General features: G+C 41.1%; 2 protein-coding genes across 4 annotated transcripts; one reads left to right on the forward strand and one right to left on the reverse strand.

Annotated features, from left to right (window-relative positions):
• Positions 1–1,894: 1,894 nt before the first annotated feature.
• Positions 1,895–7,659, reverse strand: fam210aa (family with sequence similarity 210 member Aa). The gene is made up of 5 exons (XM_015357748.2): positions 7,533–7,659; positions 6,980–7,018; positions 4,478–4,915; positions 3,163–3,274; positions 1,895–2,908 (listed from the first exon to the last, which is right to left on the reverse strand). Exons 3-5 carry the CDS (start codon positions 4,894–4,896, stop codon positions 2,624–2,626), a joined length of 816 nt encoding a protein of 271 aa, XP_015213234.1. The 5' UTR covers positions 4,897–4,915; positions 6,980–7,018; positions 7,533–7,659; the 3' UTR covers positions 1,895–2,623.
• Positions 7,660–7,778: 119 nt separating this feature from the next.
• On the forward strand, positions 7,779–21,852 carry rnmt (RNA (guanine-7-) methyltransferase). Of its 3 annotated transcripts, none has more exons than XM_006636098.3 (11): positions 7,779–7,845; positions 9,970–10,316; positions 11,701–11,836; positions 12,441–12,563; positions 13,883–13,998; positions 14,647–14,828; positions 15,503–15,667; positions 17,333–17,450; positions 18,767–18,868; positions 19,393–19,426; positions 21,521–21,852. In XM_006636098.3, the coding sequence occupies exons 2-11, from the start codon at positions 10,083–10,085 to the stop codon at positions 21,556–21,558; spliced, it is 1,248 nt and encodes a 415-aa protein (XP_006636161.2). In that variant the 5' UTR covers positions 7,779–7,845; positions 9,970–10,082; the 3' UTR covers positions 21,559–21,852. The 3 variants fall into 3 exon arrangements, with proteins under 3 accessions (XP_006636161.2, XP_015213697.2, XP_015213696.2); XM_015358211.2 differs by having other exon boundaries at positions 7,831–7,849; XM_015358210.2 differs by lacking the exon at positions 7,779–7,845 and adding an exon at positions 7,902–8,117.
• The last annotated feature ends 1,385 nt before the right edge of the window (positions 21,853–23,237 follow it).

Consider the following 23,237-nt stretch of genomic DNA (forward strand, 5'->3'; position numbering starts at 1 on the left):
TTTTGAACACGTGGCTCGACTGACGGGTCGAATCTTTACACGTCGCCCCCGGTGCGCTTCCCTCCATCAGTTTTCCAAGCGCTTTATCCCGCTCACGGCCGCGAGGAAGCAGGAGTCGAGAAGGGAGCGAGGCCTTACCCGCGACTCCGGTCCATCACCGGTCACTCCGACACAGACACGCACACTCGCACCAATTAACCTCCCGGAACGTCCTTGGGCTTGGGAGGGAAAACCGGAGCACCTGAAGGAAAACCATGCAAACACTGGGAGAACCCATAAACTCCACGCAGCTAGCGCCCCAGGAATTTAACCCAGGGCCCCAGCAGTGAGGCAGGACTGCTCGCCATGGTACTACCCTCACACCAGGTATCAGAAATCAAAAAAGTAATTGGCAATTATAATGGGTTTTTTTCCAAAAGGAGACACTCTGGATCACTCCATCACACAGATTCATTCTAGCCCACAGTCATACAAGGGATCATTTAATGATGTTAATTAATGTTGACATTAACTATGTCAGATTTTCAGTTCATATTTCCTGCATGATCCGTTTGGATCACTGGGAGAACTGGAGGACCCTAAAAATGGAGTCAAACCCAGTACCCAAGAGCTGTAAGGCAGCAGTGCCAACAACCACTCCACCATACTGTCCATGTGATCTCACTCCCTACACATCTCATCCATAGCAATCACACTATTTATTTTCTGTTGCTGTTTTCCTGAAGAAAAAGTATAATCTTCACCAAGATACAAAATACCCTGTAAGCCTGTTCATGTCAAATAAGTTCTATATGTTTTCTAAAAGTAACAATGTGGACTTTACATTTACACTTATTGTTCTGGACAGAAGACACGCGTGTTTTTAGTGTAAAAACAATGCAAATGTGTTAGTCACCAACATAAAGTCACTTATCTCAGCCAGTGTATGTTTGGATTCATCAACTGCTGAAGCAGAATTGACAAGTCACAAATCTCAGAGCCCACTGAACACTCTGCCCTTTTTTATGTTAAATTTCATTTGCCAGATAAATAGTGTCTTGGATTTTATCTCAATCTTGTTTAATTGCCTTTGCCACTTATTGAGTCCTCTTATTATCTCACCTGCAAATGTGACTGGTGTTACAACCTAGTGCAGAATCTAATTTCATTTTTCTTCAATCTCCTCTGCTTCTGCTATGTCAGATTTTCAGTTCATCCGTTTGTTTGTTTTTTGCCGCACGGGAGATGTCTAAAGAACTTTTCTCTTTGTTTACAACCAGAGCTCGCAGATGGCCTGGTGACAAGGACACAGCCCCTGCAACACAAAGTCTTGCACCATAATAAATTCAGCTTTAGAAATTAAATGTCCTTAAATGAAGAATTCCACTGAGATTCATTTTTATCAAGTCTCAAGCCACTGAAATAGTCACTATGTCAGTGAAGATGGACCACTGTAATCTCATACAGGAGAAGGGGAGTTTCACTGTTTAATTTTTCCCCTGTCCCGCGGTAATAATTTCTGCTCTGTTGTTTGCTGTCGCTGGCTGGTAACTTTGTCAGGGTACAGTTTTCAAAGGTCAGAAATAATTTAGTACTAGTGCCTTAAAATAAGTCTGTCCTTGAAGAGATTTGTGCTGTATGATGTTTTCATTCATCTTATATTTACTTAACATGCACCGTGCCTTAAGCAAAATAGTGGTAGGACACGGTATGTACTGTAACATTCTTTCGTAAAGAAGGAAGTTGAAAATGCAACACTAGCTGTGTATAGTGGTCTTTGCATGACAGCATTGATACATCAAGCACTGAATGCCAAGTTCCCAGCATGTCCATAATTCACCCACCATGTCCATCAAGGACTGTACACAGCAATGAACACTTTTAAATTCAGGACAGCATTCGAAGTTGAAAGCAGTGGCTATTGATAATTCCTTTATTGTGTGTGTTTCTGGATTAAATACGATGCCTGTCCACGTCGTGGAAATCTTCACAATGCAACGTAAAATCCAGCTATAAAGGCCCTATTCAAACTTGGAATTTTTGTGTTACTGGGTAGTGTTGATCTGAATAGACAATCACAGAACAGTTAATCAGACATATTATTAAACTCTGAAACAAATGAATAATTCAACGTCTTTCTTGTCACAAGCACAAGGCATTTTAAAATGTTGAATATTTTCTAAAAGCAAAGCCAACCCAAAGCCCTCAAAACATCTCTTAAAACGTGAATAATTTATTATAGTGCTGTACAGGCTGATGAAAACAAACCTTTAGAGGTTTTAGTCTCTCTTTTTAGCATTTGATCACTTGTATTTCATGTAAAAACAATTATTTTTCAAACCTATATATTGTACAGAAGTAGCGTCCCTTCCAATTTGTGATATATACCGTCATCACTGGAAGAACACAGGACAGACAATGAAAGAGGATACTATTACCTTTCAATCAGATCTCACCAAGATATTTCCAGAAGTTCATGAAATTGACAACTTTGATGGTCGAAGAGATTTGTTAACAGAGTGCAGGAAATCTGCAGACATGATGAGTACCTACATGGCCAATTCACATTCAACACGCTTTCTAGTCATCCTGTCCCCAGAAATGACCAGAACTACCCTTTTCAGTTCGAGACAGAATAAACACATTATTTTTTCCTCCGGAAAGCCACTTTGTCTTTGGTTTCTTGTAGTTTTTCTGAGAACTTGTCCTTGGTTTCAGTAAATTTGTCCTTCGTCTCCTCCATCTTCTCCGTGATCCTCTCCTTGGTTTCCTCCATTTTCTCCGACAGACGCTCCCTCGTCTCCTCCATTTTGTCTTGGATATAGTCCCTGACGGGGGGTGGTGTGGACAGGTAGCCATGCTTGCGCAGGTATTTTACAGAGTAGGATGTTCCTCCCAGGGTTACAGTGTATCTCGCTGGGGTGGCAATCTTCAGGAAGAGAGGAGAAATGAATATACAGACCGCAAACCCCAGAGTGTCCACGCTCTGATTTCTGAGTCATGTATTCCAATGAGAATACTCCAGAATTATTTGTGTTAAACGATGCTAATATGTAATCCCAATCCAAATAACCGAACAACCGTTGAATACAGTTCTAGTCTAACTGTCTTCGGTTCTTTTGTTGATTTTAACATATTCATTCAAATTCGTTTCCAGCATTTCAAGTTAAGTACAATACTCACCTTATACATGGCGTAGGCTGTCAGTGCATAACCACTCTGGGAGTCCTTCAGCATGCTTACGAGCCTTTCGGGCAATCCGACAAACTCCAGAAAGGGAACCAAGTTCACTCCCCTGAAGAACACATTGAACACAGTTGTTTCTTCTCCAAATTCAACTACCGTCATCAACCACTTCTGATGGGGCCCAGGCAATGCTAGCTGTCAATGCAGGATGACGGCACACCGCGGAAATGATCCTGAATTCCCCGCCTTTGTCAGTTACCAGTTATCCTTTGACCAAGCAATTGACTTACAATTGGCTTAGTGTATTGACTGTTCCCATGTGACGACACTGGTCACGATCGTCAAGATCAGTTTGTGCAAAAGCTCCGCTGCATCACTCGATCACATCATTACACAATGAGCTTGATGCTAGCTATGCTCAAATCAACCTTCATGCAAATGGGAGGTGATTAAATTGAGAGAAGGTCCTCCGGAGACCTTTAGATCTGATGTCTGATCACTGTCGCCTTTTTCAAATCAAGAAAGGAGTCGTACAGTGAGATGTCAGATGATGCATGGGTGGTAGGCCGGCGCACACAATGGTAAAAACAAACAAGCCAAATTGCAGACTGCAGGGGAGGGAGAGACTGTCGCACAAGATGAGTGCGGTGAATGTATTCAAGCTGAAACTGGGTCTGTGGTCTTCACAGCTAAAGAACAACATGACAGGGCAAATCCGGAGGAAACCCTACAGCACATCAACGAGAGAGGGCTCCATCCAGAACCCCTGGACAAACTAGAGGATACATTCAAAATATTATTTCAGGAGGTAGATCTTTGTCTTTATTTCCAACCTTCTTCTTTAAGTGGGTATTGGAGGGCTAACAGAAAAGTTTCAGCTGGGGAATGAACACTTATTTTTTTAAATAGGACAGTGACCAACTTAGCACTTACAGCCCACCGACACTCTTTTAACTACAAGGTATGTTCGTAAGCTTGTCTTTTCACCAGCAGGCACCCCATTTGTGCAGGACATCACTATTTGAAGCCCCCATGTGCATCTTATTGGAGATCTTGTCTCAGGATCTGTGGGAAACTCAAAAGTAGGTCCTGTATTCCTGTAGTTTACTGAGTGAAATACTGACAATGCCTCACCATAGCACAAATACCTTTAAATTATTTTTGCCTGGCATTATCAATGGAGCTTCCCAGGCAATAAATGGTTGTTTCCTCGTTAAACTCGGGTTGCAGAGCGAACAGCTCTTTGTGAAGACCCTTAACAAAGTGGAAGCCACTTTCCACACAGGTCTGAAGCTCAAAGCTCTCCACTTACTTCATGGCAGCATAGTAGAATGAGCCGAACCACACTGTAGACGTCACAAGATGCACGGGAATCATGACTTTTCCGTACTGCTTGAAGGTCTTCTTAAACCTCTGGTAGAGGCCGCTGGATGTGTCCTGAAGGGGGTCCGCCTCTGTCTCAGGGGCTGCGCCGGGTGGCGGATCACTGCCCGTGGCGCCCAGGGCCCCTTGTGGAGACACCGGCGGGGGCTCGTCGTTGATGCCGGCCTTGCGCGGCTCCGCGGCCGTCCGTGCGGAGGACGCGCTCACCCATCGCCGGGAGGGAGACAGCCACCCCTTGCAGGGACCTCCGGGTGGGACACCGCCCGCTGGGCCTGGAGTCGGGCACAGAAGGAGAGGGCGTGCCGCGTGCACCTGCCGGAGAACAGTCTGTAACAGAAGCCGCTGCATCTCCAGGCTCCAGTACCGTCTGGGAGCAGATTACAAAGAACAAGAAAACGCATTTACTCCAGCGGGGTCTGACAAATCCCTGCGATCAGCATCAGCGCATATCAACCTAAATACATGTTTTTAAAAGATCTGTCTTCATTTGAATCGGGCGACGTACATTCCCGCCTTCCAGGAAAGCGGACTTAACTCTTGTTAAGTTACTGAACTTGGGACCGAACAAAAATATTTCTTTTAATCAAACACGATCGTGGTAATGTACCCACTTGAGATGCATTATCAGATGCGACAAACTGCTTTCTTGTAAGTTATACTAATTAATGCTTTGTATTTGTTGTGCAATAATGTTTACAAACACCTATTTGCATTTTAATGTCGAAACTGCTTCCTTTACCTTCATTGAAATAGAATGTAGCCTGAAAATTAAGTTCTGGCCTTAATGCTTTACACCGTATAATTGCTATTATCCCAGGAATAGACAATTTAACTATTCTGGGGGTAGATCGATTTTACAGATCCGTTACGTGTGAACTTTCAGCTCGATGTTTCCTGTGCCACATCTTTTCCATTACTCTTGATATCCCACTGAACTTCTGTTAACTGTAAGTTCTACTGTTATGAAGATGTGGCTTTTAGATTATACAACTAAAAATCCGTCCACAGTATTTGTGTTCTAATTCTTACTACAATCCTTTTGTGTAGCACAGTGCAGACAGGTTTTGCTAATCTTATTATCCTTACTCCATATTATTTTTTTTGTTGTACTTGCATGATTCCAGAGCAATATTTTGTATCATGAGGTCTTGCTGCAATGCAATATTGTAACATAACATTTCTTGATTTATAAAGTTACGTTTTTAACAATGTATCCTCACATTTGATCACTTCTCCCAAAGCTGTCTAGAAGATGAAAATTATGATAATCTTTCTCAAAGCCAGCCTATTCAAACTGCGGTTTCCCGTATTACATTTTATATTTGGAATTTATATTTTTGCTACCCAAAGGCAAAACCCTATATCTGTGTTAAATGTATCAGTCAGGCTTTTGACCAGCCCTGAGTTCTCTGAATAGTAATGTTCTTGTCATCATTTGAAATCATTCCCATTTTTATCCCCTAGACAAATCATTTCTTTGTGTTTTTTTGTTGTTGCAATACTGGAAAAAACTTAATATTTATTTTAGTCTCCTTTGCAAAATTCCTTACTATCTTTCTCATGGTCTAATATCCTTTTTATCTCAAGAATGCATTTAATTAGTTTTATAACTTTTTTTTTAACACTTTATGAAGTGCTTCATTTCTCCTTATATTCTTCTTAATTTACTTATTCAGCATTCTGGGCCACTGTTTTCCTGACTCTGATTTGTTTACTCGTGAACTGAATCTGTTCTGTGTTACAAGCAGAATACATATAAACCTTTGCCATACACTTTCTAGAAGATCTATATGTAGATTTTCCCTTTCTACTTATGTACTGTCTCATTCCTTTATTGTCTGCTTTTCTGAACTTGCAAATGTTTGTGTTGACTCACCTGCGCAGTTTGAAGACCTATTCGAAAACATCAATACTAAGACAGCAGTTCCCTGATGTTTCTGTTTTTCTTACTCCATCTTGTCAGAAGAGACTACATCAATACAAGTATTTACTCCTGGAGGTCCTCTGACGCAGTTATCTACTAGATTCCTAAACTGACATTCCTATTGGTTTTTCCCAATCTTAATGTTAAAAATCCTCCATGAAACCACTTCTTTTTTCACATACTATATATATATATCCTTAGTTTCATCATATAAACCTGCATTATAATTAATTTCTGAATTTGGTGTCTTGCATTCCACACAGGAATTAAATAATTGTGACCAACACAATTTTCAAGAACCTTTACATTCACAGATTTTGATTCACAGTCTGACAAATCGATAGGTGATTTTTTTTGTCAGTCCTATGAACAAGAATGATTAAGAAAGTAACTTTCACGTTGTAATTTGTCATAAAACAATCATCAACTAGAGAGGAGATCCCTTTAGGTTGTAGTAGTCCAAAAAACTAAGTGTACTAAGAAAAAAAACTTAAAAAGCAGTCTTACCTTAAAAGAATGATTGATTCAACCGTTTTATTACCTGAGCTGAAATACAAAAATATTTTGGTTAAAAAAACATCTGCGAAGCCGAATATATCAAGGCCGGATATATCAATTTTGATTAAAAAAATCGTATCACTCTTTTAAACCATACAGTATATTCTGGCTACGCAGAGATTCTTGCATTTCGGGATGTCCAAGAGTGAAATTATCATTGTTCACAGGAAAAGAAAACAAACGTTCAGCGATTAAACTTCTAAATGCCTGGTTTCTTACACTGTATATTGGTTTCATTTGTGATGCCTACGTTTCTGTTCACCTAATTAAAAAGGCCTCTCGAGACAATTGGCATTGACAAGCCCTGGCTTGAAGATTTGTACGTGACTGGTGATTTCTAAGCCTTCGCCCTCACAGTCAAGTCCAGCTTTAGAAGCAGTTAAGGCCCCATTCTGAACACCTGCCAAATATATGTCGGCAAAAACTCCACAGCAAATAAGTAAAAAACACACGGGGTTTTTCGATTTAAAACGCAGTTCTATTAAATGTTCAGAGTACGTACGTTTAGAACTAGGTCCAGCATGATGTGGTGAAATCCCAACTAAAGTTTGAACCGAAAGACAGACATGCCCGCTCTGTCATTCAGAACACACCAGCTAGATGGCATGCCTCCCCGCATGGTGGGAAACACGCGCGGGACTCTGGGAAATGTAGTGCAACGAAGCCTCAAAACTAGTGTGGCACTATCCTCTACTTTCATCATTAAAACTACAAGGTCCAGCACCGGCGAGAGGGCGGAGATTTTCTCAAATAAGGAAACAGGATCTACTGCTTTCCCAGCATGCTTAGGAGCGGAAGTAGCATGCCGTAACAAAGTAGGTATGGTGCGACGGTGCAATGTTAATAGTGCGGATATTATTATTTACAGAAATTAAATATCTTTTTCAGTATTTTTAATTGCGCGTTTGCTAATGTTTCAACAGAACTGGTTCTTTCCCTAGTTAGATTAGCTCGGAATTAGCCTCGGATAATTTTGAGTGTAATGTAAACAACTGTGTTGTAATGCTTCGTTCGTGTTCCTGGGCATCTTCGAAAATCTGCTATCAGCTATAATCTTGGATTTAGACGTTTGAAAAAAAAAACCCACGTAAGATCGTTAGACAAACCGCGGCTCGATTTGTTAAACGACTAGTAACGAAATGTGTGTCGCAGTTTGCAGTCTAATCCCTATGAATGTATTGTTTTGGTTTAGTCCGTAGCTTGATGCATGTTCTCTTTAGATGTTTTTGTTACGTGTTGTGCTCGGAGTGGGTTATTGAATGATTTCAGGACGTCTTGAAGCCGGTGTGTGATACTGAGTTGATGGTATATACTGAAGAACTTCGTACGCGCCCCACGTTTATCACGGTTGAGAATTAACGACGCAGCGCTAAACGTGTGTTATCTGTTGGAGTAGAATATCTGCACGTGAAATGGGGGAAAAAAACCTGTTTTAAAGACGTATATTCGGGAGCAAAAAGGAAAGTTTTCCATGGAGCCGGAGTGGGGAAACAAGCTACGTTTGAGGATGGGGGAGGGGCAGCGTGAACCTGTCCGCTTGGCTCTCTCACGAATTTCATGGAGTGGTTCTTGTTTCTCGGGTGCGGTGTTTTGCCATGTTACGGTCCTTTTGGCTTTGGCCGATTTTGTTTCCCAGTGAAGAAACGCGAAACACCCGCTAAATCCGAAATAAAACTGGGCGCTTTTCATTTCACCTCAGCCTGTCCGGTTTACAGGTGACGCCGGTCATTAATCTAGGATTAATCCTGCTGTTGACCGCTTGTACATGTGGTGGCGCATTTCGCCTGTTGGGCAGGACACCGCTACATTGCCCTTTTCAACAGAAAACAACCACAACTACAATATTTAAAATCGTTTCATAATAAAAAAAAACAATTATGGTAAATAATGCTACAAATCATATACCCAGAGAACGACATGTATAGCTAAATTCTAGCGAACACTGTTTCCTTTAAAGGACCATAAAATATATAAAAATACATTTTATCTAAATTATTCACATTATATTCAAAGTATAGTCTGCAATACGCCCTGCGTCTCTGGTATCGGCATGAATCGATTTTACTCGGAATGGCGTTTATTCATCAACAAGTAAAGGCGTGGAAACGGAACCTGAGTGAACGGTCATTAGGAGTCAAGGGTGTAATGAAGACATGGTAGCTCTCCTGGACTTCGTGTATCGCTAAACTGCCACATACAGGATCCATCCATCCAATAGAACTCCGTAACTAACACTTTAGTATCTGCTTTGGGTTCTGCCATGGCTTCTGCACACTGAAGAATTTACTGGCATTGTGTGAGACCCATTAACCACACTGTAGTCTCCAGTCTCTCCCAACCCCCTTCCACTCTGGTATCATCACATGACTGTTATTTATTCAACTAACTCCTGGATATTGACAAAGAATGGTTTGGGGTTCCTTGTCGTTTGGTAACGGTAGAGTGCATGTACGAAGGCGACACTGCAATTTCAGCGCTGTTTTGCTGGTATCGGGGTCAGTCAGCGCCAGGTTTAGGAGTTGGCTTGGCGATGCTGTAATCTTGCTTGGACACTGTTTTGTTTGCCTCACTCTGCGACCAGTGCACCAGCTGTTGTTGCAGCAATGCCAGAGGAATTCCTTAATGTTTTAACAAGATAACGCACGTCCCCATATGGCAAGGGTCACTCTAGCCTGTAACATCAAGGACCTTCCGGATCAAATTACATATTTTAAACCATTCGAGAGCCTATTGGAAATTATTGAGTAAACCAAACATGATTTTTTTTTTTAATTCTGGGGCGCTTGCATTTCTGAGGTTTTTCAGTATGTGCATCGATTTCACCGTTCACTGTAGAGTCAAAGAGGTGCAATGAAGAAGAAGTTTACCTAAGAAACTGTAAAGGTCTCTGTTGGTGTTTGGATGCACTCGTGTTTACAGATTTCGCCTTGTTTTCACAGAAAACATAGCGAAGGAGGAGTGAGGATTTGATTCGACAGTCGACACATCTCTAGTAGTAAATTTGAAGGAAAAGAAGAAAAGCTGCGTGGAGAATCGGTGCTCAGGAGTAGCCATGGAAGGTGCGGCTCAGAAGGAGGAATGCTCTTCGGATGGAGGCGTTTTCCAACCGGAGGACCGCAAGGATTTAAACAGCGCGGCTACAGAAAGGCACACGGAGGGAGATGGAAATGGCGTCGCCTGCATTAGTTCTGGCATCTGTGGGAAAGGAGAGGGTGCCAGATCGGACCAGCAGTCCCCAAGGAAGAGGAAACGGGAGTCGGAGGATGAGCCTCTAGCCAAGAAGCTGGTAAGAAACCTTAAATATGCTGCTTAATCACTAAGAGGAGAGTCTCGTAGGTCTGTACGCTCCGTGCACAGCTCAAAAACAACCTAATCGAAGAAAGTTTCATCTTCTAAGCGAAAGGTCCTGATTTTGTTTTCAGGTGGCGCAGTGGTTAGCATTGCTGCCTTGCACCCTGTGTGCTTGTGTGCTCTCTCCATCTTGGCGTGGGTTTCCTCCCACAGTCCTCGGACCTGCTGGTAGGTTAATTGGCTTCTGGGGGAATGGGCCCTGGTGGGAGTGGACCCTGTGAAGGACTGGCATCCTGCCCAGGGTGTACCCCGCCTTGTGCCCTTAGCCTGCCGGGAGAGGCTCCTTCTCCTCCGAGACCCTGAATTGGAAGAAGCGGTTAGAAAATGCATCTTGAAATCGTTTTCAGCTGTCTTACCCTGTACGGCCACAAAAACGTTGATTTGACTGAGTAGGAGGAAGTGTCTGGGGAGAAATGGCGCTAGCCATGTGCACCCCTGACGTGTGCCTATAGGAGCATATTGAAAAGGCCTAATTGAGCTGGAAGGCCAGGTAAGAGAGACTGTAAGTAGCAGGAATATCCCTATGGAGAATGAAATGTCATACTTTGGATAACCGTTTTACACAGGAGTTAATTAAGGACGTACATCGGCTTGAAAGAGGAAGGTGCTCAGTTTTGGAAAGTCTGGGTGCAGGTGTCCTACGGCGGTGGCCACAACCAGGAGGCCCAGTAGAGATGTGTGGCTCGATTTGTGTTGTGTTTTCTTTGCGCTGGATGTGGCGTTGATAAGATATTGAAAAAGCTTTTTGTTAGGCTGCTACATTGTGGAGGGTCTGTTGAAGATGTTCAGCACTACAGAAATTCCAAGAGGCACTTTCTGTACTCATCAGAGGGGTACAGCAGCAGCTCAGCTCACCCTGATGTTTGTAACCAGTATCTTACACGTGTCTTAAAGGCACTTCAGTAAATCTCGAGCATCAGGAAATATGTTTCCAGTTGTTCAATTCACTCATCTCTGTAAGATAAGTCGGAGATCTTGAATGATTGTCACGTGTTTAAAGATCAATGATATCTGCGCCATCTTATATTCTTGTAGTGTCTTTTTCTTAATGTTGTTGGTTCTTATTATAGACATTGTTTCTATTTGGTGTTGTGCTTCCCTATGCTGAAAGGCACTTGGTTCCATCTTGTACTTCTAAGGAGCAGATGCACTCTGCTCTGCAAAGGTCTTTTATCCCGTGGCCTCAGCAAAGATAGGGTCCAGATGCATTACCAGTGGCAGATGAAGAGAACGCATTTTTATCTTAAAGGTACGTTTGGTATTGCTATGTTGAGCAGAAGATTTGGTCCCTCAGTTTTTATTTCTGCGTCTTTTTGCAGCATTCAGACCAAGGCCATAGTGAAAAGGTAGCCATACATTATAATACACTTCAGGAAGTTGGCTTAGCAGCTCGCAGCCAAAGCAGAATTTTCTACCTCCGAAACTTCAACAACTGGCTCAAGAGTGTGCTCATTGGTGAGTTATTTTCTGATTTTATTTAATCCTTTTGTATGATATTTTAAATGTAGGGAGCTGTTGTTAGGCTAAGAGCAAGGATGTGATCAATACAATTATGAAATAACTCAGTGAACACATGAAACTTTTTTTTTGCATTCAGCACCTATTGTCCTGTGAACATCAGAATAGCCTATGGATTCGTCGATGAAATATGCATGGATAGATTTGTTCATTCTCGTGGTTAAGGTATAAATGTGAACCACTTCACTGTTTTTGTTCTCATTTCTGCAAAGAAGTTTTCAAATAATATTCCAAATAACACATCATACGTCTCACAGTTATGTTTTGCGAAAGGCAACAATTGTTTTGGGGAATCATCCCCTGAAGCAAAACAAAACCTCAATAATTGATAAATTACCATTCATAAATAGAAAATGTGAGCTTGTTGTTTTTTAATCAAGTGCAAACATGTAACAGACAACAACAAAGACAAAATGGTTGCGGTCCTTTTTGTTTCATAATGATGGTATTATTTGGGAGCCATTTAAAATGTATCTCACAGAGGCACCACTGTACGACGGATACGAAAGAGATGTTGGTTAATTGGATGTATTCCTTGCAGGGGATATCCTGGAGAAGGTGCGACAAAGCCGTAGGGACCTGACCGTTCTGGATCTTGGCTGTGGGAAAGGGGGAGATTTGCTGAAGTGGAGGAAGGGGAGGATAAGCAGGCTTGTGTGTGCAGGTAGGTGGAGTCCCGGGTCTGGGGCACTGTCCTGAGCGTCGGAATGATTGGAGATCGTCTCTGTGTCATTTCCCAGCAGGCTGTGAGGGCTGTGGCTGAGGCAGCGGTCTCCATCTGCCGTCCTGCTACCTTTGGCTTTTCAACCGGGGGAGCCCTCATCTGCTGAACCAGAACACGCCTACTATCGGGCGACTCAGGATTTTTAAAGATGCAGAGTTGCCCTTTTAGTCTTGAGTTAAAATCCTCAAGTAACTGTTTTTAGATCGTGCATCTTTGTTTTATTAATTTTAAGAATTTGAACATGTTTTTTTTTTTTTGCTCCGAATCCTCATAATTTGAAATTGACTCCAGTTCCCTGCCCCACCGTGTAGGGAATGCGGACTACATGGTCCCTCTCCCTCGCTGCGTCCTCTGTGGAGCTGCGGGCTTCGCAGTCTGTGCCTGGAGAGTGAATGGAGCAGAACAGCGCCGCTTCTAGCTGACACTGTACTTGCACGTGTGCTCACATGTTGGGTCTCTCAGGATCCAAAAAGAGAAGCAAAGAAAGCACACCCAGAAGTCCCAGAGGTCCTGTCCAGAGAAAAAGCAATATACAACTATACAACAAAATAAATTTCACTTAATATCTGCTCACTGAAAATGCACTGTATTTAAGGATCCCAACCTTCCTTCCAAATGGTATTTCACTTTCACATGTGGTGAGGATGATTGGGGAAACTGTTCTATATGTAGTTGGATCTTCAGTTAGACAAATAATGTTTGTCCTGAAAAAGGCTGTTGTGCCAAAACATTACATAAATGTCTGAGGACACGTTGATCGACTCGGCCCCTCAACCCTCACTTGGGGAATTCTTGTCATAATCATCTAATAAAATAGTTCAGGCATGATCAAGCAGTACATCTATTGGACATATTCCTCATTCTGAGCAAGCCCCCTTGCTTGTTGTACCAATACACTTTTTTTGTCATTCTTTTTTTCTTCTGCTGGCCTATCGTTATTATTGCTGACCCTGTTATTTTAACTTAGACTTGTGCAAGTGCCAGCCTCTGGTATTAAAAGGTTTGCGTGATCTTTCTGAGAATAGACTAAAACTCATTAGATGACAAAGAATAGAATAGCTGCCAGTTGTTTAACTTTTAACACTTCAGTTATTGTGAAAGTGCTTTACAGGCTTAGATGGGTAACTCCAAGGAAAATGTCTGTCAGTGAGGGGCTGATAATTTCATTTTCAGTTTCTGCTCGTTCTTATTATCCCCTAGACCTGCCTTGGTTCTTAAGGTAGTTCCTTCTCAACACCTTGCTGTGGCGTTTTTCACAGATATCGCCTCGGTGTCTGTAGACCAGTGCCAGCAGCGCTATGAGGACATGAAGAGTCGGAACCGGCCCAATGACCATATCTTCAACGCGGAGTTCATTACCGCAGATTGCTCAAAGGTGCGCGTTTAAATTCGGCACAAGTTTGCGTCTTTGTTTTATAAATGATGCTCATCTTGCATGTTTTACCTACAGATAAATGAGAACTTAGTTATAACATAATACATTGTGCATATTAAGAAACAATAATATAGAGACATTAGAATGATCAGTAATATGATAAGACATTCCTCCTATCCAGCTGAAATGTCATGTCTAGGGTGGTTTAATACAATACTGCAGGTGTCCATAGTACACAGGGTGAATTGTTCAATGATTTCTGATCGATACGATCCTATTTTGTGTTCTCATAGCTATTTTGATAAGTAAAATGAGAAAGTAGCCTTTGTAATTGTATTCACCTCCCTACAGTTTCCATGATTCGTTGCCATCTGAACTGACTGTCGTGACCCCTTGAAACAGATTGTTATATTTTTAATGTAAACATCCAAACAAAATGGTAAACCACTGATAGTTAAAAATGCTGTTTGTATGTAAAGTTAGATTTTCAGAGAAAATTACAAGATTCACAGTTGCATGAAAAATTAAACCATTTAATAAGGGCGGCTTTAATGAGTTTGAGTGTAAAGGATTTGAAAGGTCACGGCATCTGTCTTTGCAAGTTCTCTCGGTAACAGTGATGCGCTGTTTTTTTTCCCCCAATTTTAGGAAGTCCTGGCGGAAAAGCTAAAAGACCCTGAGATGACTTTTGATGTCTGTAGCTGTCAGTTTGTGTATCACTATTCCTTCGAGACGCGGGAGCAGGCTGACATGATGCTGAGAAATGCCTGCGAAAGGCTGAGACCAGGGGGCTACTTCATTGGCACAACCCCTAATGCCTTTGAGTTGGTGTGAGTGCCTTTCTTTAAAATCTCTTTTTTTTCCACTTTCCATTTACAATATTCTGTCATCTGTATTGATGATTTCTTCATTCCTGCCTGACGCTTGAGGTCTGCTATTATGCATTTTGCCAGCTCTGCCCCAGTCAAAAAAATCTACCCTTCAGTCCAGTGGTGCCTTGTTTAATATCCACACATATGCTAATGCCACATCTTCATGGGCATAAAACTTTTCCTAGGCCTGATAATAGCAGCGATTGACTCTTGGAAATTGAGGGCTGTTGCCCATTCATGTGTATAATCTTTCAGAACTTAATTTGATAGTACAACTGTAACGTCTAGGGACATATCATGAGGAGGGACGTTGAGGAAGTAACAAAGAGGGTAATGGAATTTGAGGTGGAAGGTAACAGAGGAAGAGGCAGGCCTAGAAAGAGATGGATGGATTGTGTGAGAAAAGATATGGAGGTATGTGAAGTGAGTGAGGAAGATGTGCTCGACAGAGACAAATGGAGAAGAGCAACCAAAGCAGCTGACCCCAGGACAGTCTGGGACTAAGGCTGTGAAAAAGAAGAAGAACTGTAACGTCTAGCTCCCAAGTTAGAGATATTACAAAGTATTTGCAGGAGTAACTCAAATAAAACGTCATTCATGCTACTTCAAAGACTTTTTAACTTTGTTTTCAGAAAACGACTTGAAACTTCAGAGACTAATTCCTTTGGAAATGATGTCTACAGAGTCACATTTCAGAAGAAAGGGGAGTATCCCCTCTTCGGCTGCCAGTATGACTTTAACCTAGAAGGTGTGGTTAATGTTCCCGAGTTCCTCGTGTATTTCCCATTGTTTGAGGAGTAAGTACTTTTGTGTTTTGTGTGTATATGTGAATTTGTATACAAAGCATCCAAAACAATGCAGTTTTGACTGTTGTATAAGCACTAAATCACCTTATTAGTGCAAGATTGGACACGAGCCATGAGCTGTTTTATGGGTTTGGCTTATGTAATGCTCATTCATGCCTGGTGAAAACTGAGAAAGAAAAACCATACTTGCTTCTCAAGAGATCGATCCCATTTTTTGCATCTGTGTGGGTTGGAGGCTTGACCTCTGTGTTGGAGCCAATGAATCTTTATTTAGGAGTCAAGGTTTTATGCAGACCACCTTGATGAATGTCTGCAAATGTGGTGTAGATGTGTTGGTCTGAACACGAGCTTCTTGTCATCATGCAGTTTGGCCGTAGCGTTACATCGATCGCAGTCTGGAACCTCTCTTCCTTTTTGTGGCGCATCATGACATGCTGTTCCAACAGGACAGCGAACGTCCTCATGCTGCTTGCGTAAAAGTGCCTTTCTTGCCAGCAGAAGTTGTGAATGATGTGTTGTAGATGCCCTACATGCCACATTTGATACCCTATGAGCATTTGTGGGATGAAGGAGTTGAAGGGGTCTAGCATGCAGCATCTAGGACTACAGCTCGGATCAATGACAGGCGCATGGTTCTCAAGCTCTATGAGCCTTCATGTGCAATGTGGCGCGTTGCATCCATAGCAGATGTGAAGCTCGTATTGCTTCCGATGGTGGCCACATACAGGTCTACACACCTTTTCCAAAGTAACACGTTTTGTGGCCTAACAGCCTGAAATCAAGACGCATTAAATCAGAATGTATTTTACCTTTATGTATGCACTGTAACACAATCCCCAAGTGAAACAAAAAGGCTAAAACATACATACATTACATATCCCATTTGAATCGAAGAGCTGAGAGCAGATTTGAAAGTTTGCCTAAATCGAAAACTAAAATCAATTCTGGATCAAAAGTTAGAAGAGACGGGGGTCCTGTACAACCTTTTGTTAACTGTCAGGTTTACTTGAGATTTTGAAAGAAATCCCTGAAAGTTCTTGGAACTAATAGATGGAGTGTCAAGCTTAAGGTGTATCGACGCAAGGAAGAAAGATAATACATTTTACAGGTGATGATGTGACACATTAATCAAAGAAGAGACAGAAAAGCCTTCAAGCCTTGCTGGAGTCTAGATCACACTCTCCTTTTCTCCCTAAAATTCAGTTTTCTCTTGGTACCAGCAGGTGTCACTCTACACCTTTTGGTCTGTGAAGCTGATGATCAGGCAAGGTTAAAAACTGTACATCTGCTCCCTTGTAGATTCATCTAATCTGTTCACCAGAACCTCTCAGGTTAAAAACCTATTTTTATTCTATTTTTAACGATCACAATTCAAGAGTAAACCAGATAAAAGTACGTTCAAAAAATAAATTTAAGTTCTGTAAAAAACATTATCCAGAAAACATGTCTTTATATAAATGAACTGTCATTTAAAGAATATAACTTGGCTCCACACAGAGGGGTAGCTGCAGGAGCCTACAAAAATATAACTGATGTAAGTCGGTATAGTACTAGAAGAGAACAGACCAGTAAAACAGTGTTGTGAAATGACAAGACACTTACAAATAAAGGACTGACAAACCTGCATTAATAATAATAATTCACTTTTTTTTTCAGAATGGCTAAGAAGTACAACATGCGCCTGGTGTTCAAGAAGACGTTCTGTGAGTTTTTTGCAGAGAAGATTCAGAATGAGGAGCACAGACTCTTAATGAAAAGGATGCAGGCACTGGAAGTAAGCTTGTGTACTCTTTTTTTTTTTTGTTCGCTCTTAGGTACTGGTGATTTAGAATAATATTTTTCTGTGTGATCTTATGGTTAGTAGCAATCTTGCATCCAGAGTCACCCTCTTCTGCAAACCCAATGTCAGCCGTTTTTCTCTTGTACAGCTTTTCTTTGTAGTCTTATCTGTTAATGTATTTTTTTTACTTTTTGTGCCGATGACATCTATGCTACTTAGATATGCAAGACCTAATTGAGTATTCTGATTTGGGTTTTGCTTTGATGTAGGTGTAGATACATTGAATCATGCGCAAGGTGTTCCAATGTTAATGAAGAGAGAAGCCAAAGACTGAGTAGGAACTCTGTAAAGCTTCAGAAAAAAATTTCTACACTTAGTTGTAACAGAAAAAAATATGGAAATTTCTAGTCTTTTAATATGTAAAACATTGACATAAGAGATATTGTTTTCAGATTGCATTTCAACATCATTCACACATTGCTATAAGTGAGCAACTGCAAGGGTTTCTCTACTGTTATGCATGTTGAATAGTTTATTGCCTCAAGAAAAGAGAAATAAGTATATATTGTTATTGCAATGTCTTTAACTATTTTGTGAAATATCTGTGTTTAACAGTTTGTGATTCAATTCTGATTTCTAATAAATATACAGGTCAAAATCACCTTTTTTACAGGGTTCTTTTATATTTTCTATATATCGGCAAACAGCATGCATTCTTTTTCTGTGCCTTTGACATCAACAGGCATAAGTCAAATGGTTCATCTGAATTTTTAACCAAGAGAGATATATTTTCTATAACAGATGTAGTATCAGGACACTTGGAAATTATTAGAAGACTGAATAATGCTGACTAGAATGCTTTGTTTGCACTAGAATTCAGTTTTCTTCTGTCCATTCATCCATTTCCTAACTGCTATATGTAGTACATGGTTGCTGAGGAGCCAAAGCCTATTTTAACAAGCAACTAGCGGAAGGCAGGATACACCCAGGACTGGACGCCAGTCCGTAATAGACCACACACAAACTCACACGCCAGTTAACCCGCCACTATGTCTTCAGACTTGGAGGGGGGGATTCGGAGCACTTGGAAGAAAATCACATGGACATAGGGAGAACGTACAGACTCCGTGTCGATTGCATCCTCGGAGTTGAATCCAGGGTCCCAGCACTGTGAGGCAACAGCACTAGCCACTTTGACATGCTGTTCAGGAGGAACTCGTACAAAATCGGAACCCATATACTGTCATTAGGGAGATTGCTTGAAGCAGTATTTAAATGATTAATCAAACAATGTTTTCTGTTGCATATAGCAATACCCCGCTGATGGAAGAAACAAGTTAGTGTCGGACACTCCGGGAGATTATGAACATGCTGAGGGAAAAGCAAAATCCCCTGATGTAAAAATTCCTTTGGTAAGAACCATGTTTAGCAGCAATCATTTGTTTAATTTAGTACTAAATAATACATTTCAAACTTTCCTTCAACTGCTTCATTTCCTTATTAGTATCGTGGTCATGTACCTTGTGTCTTTCTTTTTTTGTGCGGCTTGATTTTTCTTGGCTAAGAAATAAGTCTGAAACGTGGCAGTGGTTTATTCAGGTTGTACATGGCTGGCTCAAGTCCCATCAAGTGGCATCTTTCTGAAGAAACTAAACCTCTGTCTTGCCGTACACTGTATATAAGAAACATATAATCTGCTTTTTATGCCAAAAAAAAAGTAATGTCAGGTAATTGTCAGCTTCGAGCCAGTTTAAATTAGGTTTCTGTTCCAGTGAGACTGTGAACTTAAACCCTGAGCCTTTGTTTTAATCTAATTTATGATGTTCTAAAAAGCATAATAGCAAAATCTTTGAGCTCTCTGAAGATACAATCAATATAAAATATATTGTGTAGCAATGTATTCTGAAAAACTGAGAGCATTGTTTTTTCTTAACAGGGCACTTTAAGCAAGTCCGAATGGGATGCAACAAGTAAGTTAAAATCCTTCTGCTGTTGTTTAAAGGAATCCAGTCATTATTTGAGAGAGTGTGTCTTTACTTCCCCCGGGGGGGGTGGGTGAGTTGTTTTACAGCAGGGGTGTTGGTGTACAGATGGACAGAAGAAAAAAAAAACATGACGGGAACAGCAATATACTTACATATTTGCATAGAAGGTCGAGTGTTGAGTAACGATATGGCTACAGGTATGAATGAGAACTTGAATCTGTTGGTTTTGGAGTTGGGTCTCTGTGTTCTGATGGGAGTAACTGGAAATTATTTTTAGCTACTTTTGAAATTGTCCATTTAAAAATAGTATTCATTATGGTTTTTTGTTTTGAAAGAGAATGGTAAGTTTTTTTTTTTCCTCCTGTGCACTGCAGGCATTCATTCAAAAGGGTAATATGTCCTTTTAGAGGTACAGATTAATGTCAGAAGTGAGATTACTAAAATTGCACTTGACCTCAGTACTTTAAGGAAGAATGAAGAGCTGCTGTGTTTATTAAGTTACTTGAATGCAAAGCAGTTTTCTTTCTCTCCAGTAAACATAAGGTGCTTTTGCCTAATTATTAAATGACTCCTTATGCTTCTCAAGAAATTAATACTTGACTTCAAGTGGTTTGTTCTTAAAGAATGGAAAAAAAAGCCTGTACTTGCCCTGTTTTGTAGAATGCTATTCAGTCCTCTTCTTGCTCCTATTATCCCTGAATGGATATGACTGGGAAGTACAGCTGAGCTGCGGTGAAATGAGTTTATCTGTTTCCATTGATATACCTTCTCAATATGTCTTAACCATTAGATCAAATCTAGTGACTGTTTTTTTTCTTACCTGTGAACATGCCAGGTCTCTTTTCTATATTCTTTGCGTGTGTGCTTTCTGATACCTCGAATAAGGTAGTAGTGATCTGGGTGCTGGACTGGTGTCCATTTCCCTGCTTTCTCCAGTCATTCCTCCTCCTCCTCCGTAGCTAGGAAAGCTAAGGTTGCTGCTGGAAGAGCCTGGTTAGGGGGCGCTCACTCTGCTGTCTGTGTGGGTCCTGATCCCCAGTATGGTGATGGGGACACTCTTCATCCTTTGGATGAGATGTAAAACATTTTTAAAAAATTAATTATTTTTTAATGTCATAGAAAATCCCAGGGCATTTCTTGAAAAGAGTGGAGTGTCCTGGCCAAATTTCCCACTGGCCATTACCAACCATGGCCTCCTAATAACGCCCATCTATTAATTGGCATCATCACTCTGTTCTCCCCACTGATAGATGATGATTGGTAAGCGTCCTGGTGCCATAGTATCATCCTGGTGGGACTGCACATTGGTGGTGGTGGAGGGGGGTCTGCATTACCTGTAAAGTGCTTTGACTGGAGTGTCCCGAAAAGCACCATATAAGTCTGAGTTATTAATTATCACTATTATTCCCACCATATATAAAAATATCTGTATTGCATGGAGATTTAACCTGTGTACCACCCAAGTGGAGTCATGTGCCTTTAGTTCACTTACTGCTACAAACAGTGGGAGAGTCTTGTAAAAATCGTGAACATTTAATAGGCTGTTCACTATGTAATACTTCATTAAGATTAGAAATAACTAACTTTAAAAGCAAATCACAACCAGAAAATGAGAGGCATTGAATGAGATTCATGCCCTATGATTTAAATAGCTTTTTTTTCCCCTTGAGAAAGCAACCACAGGGAAAGGCAGGACTGCTTCACTGTAGCTTTGAGACGGTTCAGCACAAGCACTCTGCCTGAAGCATACTTTGAGACTGGTGGGTTGTGTTTGTGTTGCAGGAAATGGGTTATAGATTGATAAAGTCGAGCTTACTTTCGTAATAGGTTTGCTTCTCCTGCAGTGGAGTTCATGGCTGGAATGACTCACGACAGTTAAGATGCTGAAATCCTCAGGCAGATCCTAATTGCTAGGTGCACACAAATGAAAGACCAAAGAGAAAAATGTTTGTTAAAGCAAAGTAATGCTTAGTTTATAAATCTGAACAACCTTCAGACTTTCTTCATATTTATGCATGAACCGGGTTTAGGCTTTTATTGCTGTGAACTTAAAATGGATTTTTTTTTTCTTTTGTACAGGCATATACCTGGTGTTTGTGTTTGAAAAAACATCTTGAGCATCCTGTGGGAAATGCACCCTGCTGAAGAAAACCTGCATGTGGCTCAGGATGGGACCATAGGATGGTTACCTGCGTAGTTTGTTGTTTGTTAAAGTAGTCCTAGTGACTTAAAACGGGTCTCAGCACGATGTGTAGGAAATAGGAGAGACTCGGGAGTGGAACAGAAGATCAGCTATATGTAATATAAATGAGCAGTATCTCAGAATGTCACTACTGTATCAGAGAAAGGGTTCGTCCATGGTTAAGGGTTAACTTTTGAGGGTTTTTTAATTAAATTTTTTCAAGAAATGATTGCTGGTGGTTTGTCCTTTTTGTTTTATGGCAGAAGCGGGGGTGCCCATTTTAAAGCGGTATTAAGCTTTATAATTGCTTGCAGTGCCTGGTGATTGTTCAGGTCTTCTGCTTTGTTTCCTCTTAAGTCCTCCACGGCTCTGTGTTTCTCACCTTATAGTCATTCAACCATCCCTACTGAAATGCTGTGAATAAACACTGAATCAGCTTCTGGCATATATTCAGTGCTTTGCCTGTCCATATATCCACTTAACTGTTTTTTTTTACTATTTTACAGAAACCAAAAGTAAATTATAGGTAACTTCTCCCCCCCAACCCCCCACATACAGTACTGTTTGATAATGTTTGATGTTCCCATATATGAGCGCCCAACCCCTGGACTGGCCTGATGTTCAGATTAAGATTTTGGACTGGACTGAACTACCTCCCCCCCCAGATTATTTCTGGTAATGGTGGCATGTTTATGGTGGTTGTGAGTTCTTACCATTGTATTTCAAGGTCAGTGTCAGGCACATGGGAAGACTGAGGCAGCAAGAATATTCTGACTGAACTAGTTTAGATTTTTTTTTCATGGTTAGTCAAGCTATTAGTTGAGAGTCTGAAGAATACATGCAAGTTCCCCGAAGATCACATGCAGATATCTCCTGAGCAAAGCTAAGGTATCCACTTCAGCAACATGGTTGGGTAGCTTGTTCCAGACTCGCACAATTCTGTAAAGAAGTGCCTCCTGTGGTGAGTTTTAAATGGGCTCCAAATCTGCTCCAACTGCCCATACAACCTCCTCTCTACAGCCGAGGTGGCTGTAATCTGGAGCAATCTGGAGTGCCGATGAGTGAAGCTCTAGTGTCGGACTTTCTTCACATTCGTTCTCTGCCTTTTTGTCCTCGATCTCTTGAACGCTCCGGTTTTGAAAAGGGATAGTCAGCCCCTAGCTTGCAGTATATTTTCTCAATGCAGCCCTCTTGGTCGAAACCCATGAGAACAAGCAGTTAATGAATGGGTTGAGAAATCTCAAATTTAGGAAATCAGCTGCCTAATTTCTCAATCAATTTGTTCTGAGTCTTTAAAAACTGAGCATTTAATTGGTTACGAATAATATCTGCTGGTTTGGGGTTCTCTTGCTCCAGCGTTAAAGACTCCTGCTAAATACCTAAAATGTGTTTGGAGATGTGGGGTTGTTCTCTACTTTCTCTTATCATTTTTCCCTTCTAGTTTTAAACTGAAAGTATTGTTACCACCATAAAAGGAAGACCAAGAGCTTTAGGAAAACAGAGTAAGTTAGGCTCATATAAAGCTCCTCATTGATGAAACCATTAGCAGGGAGCTTAGCAACACAAACTTGCTGTCATGTTACTTAGCAACCAGCCAGCCTTGTAGGAGCCTTT

This window comes from Lepisosteus oculatus, chromosome 10, assembly GCF_040954835.1.
Source record: "Lepisosteus oculatus isolate fLepOcu1 chromosome 10, fLepOcu1.hap2, whole genome shotgun sequence".
In the NCBI taxonomy this organism is placed as follows: Eukaryota; Metazoa; Chordata; class Actinopteri; order Semionotiformes; family Lepisosteidae; genus Lepisosteus; species Lepisosteus oculatus.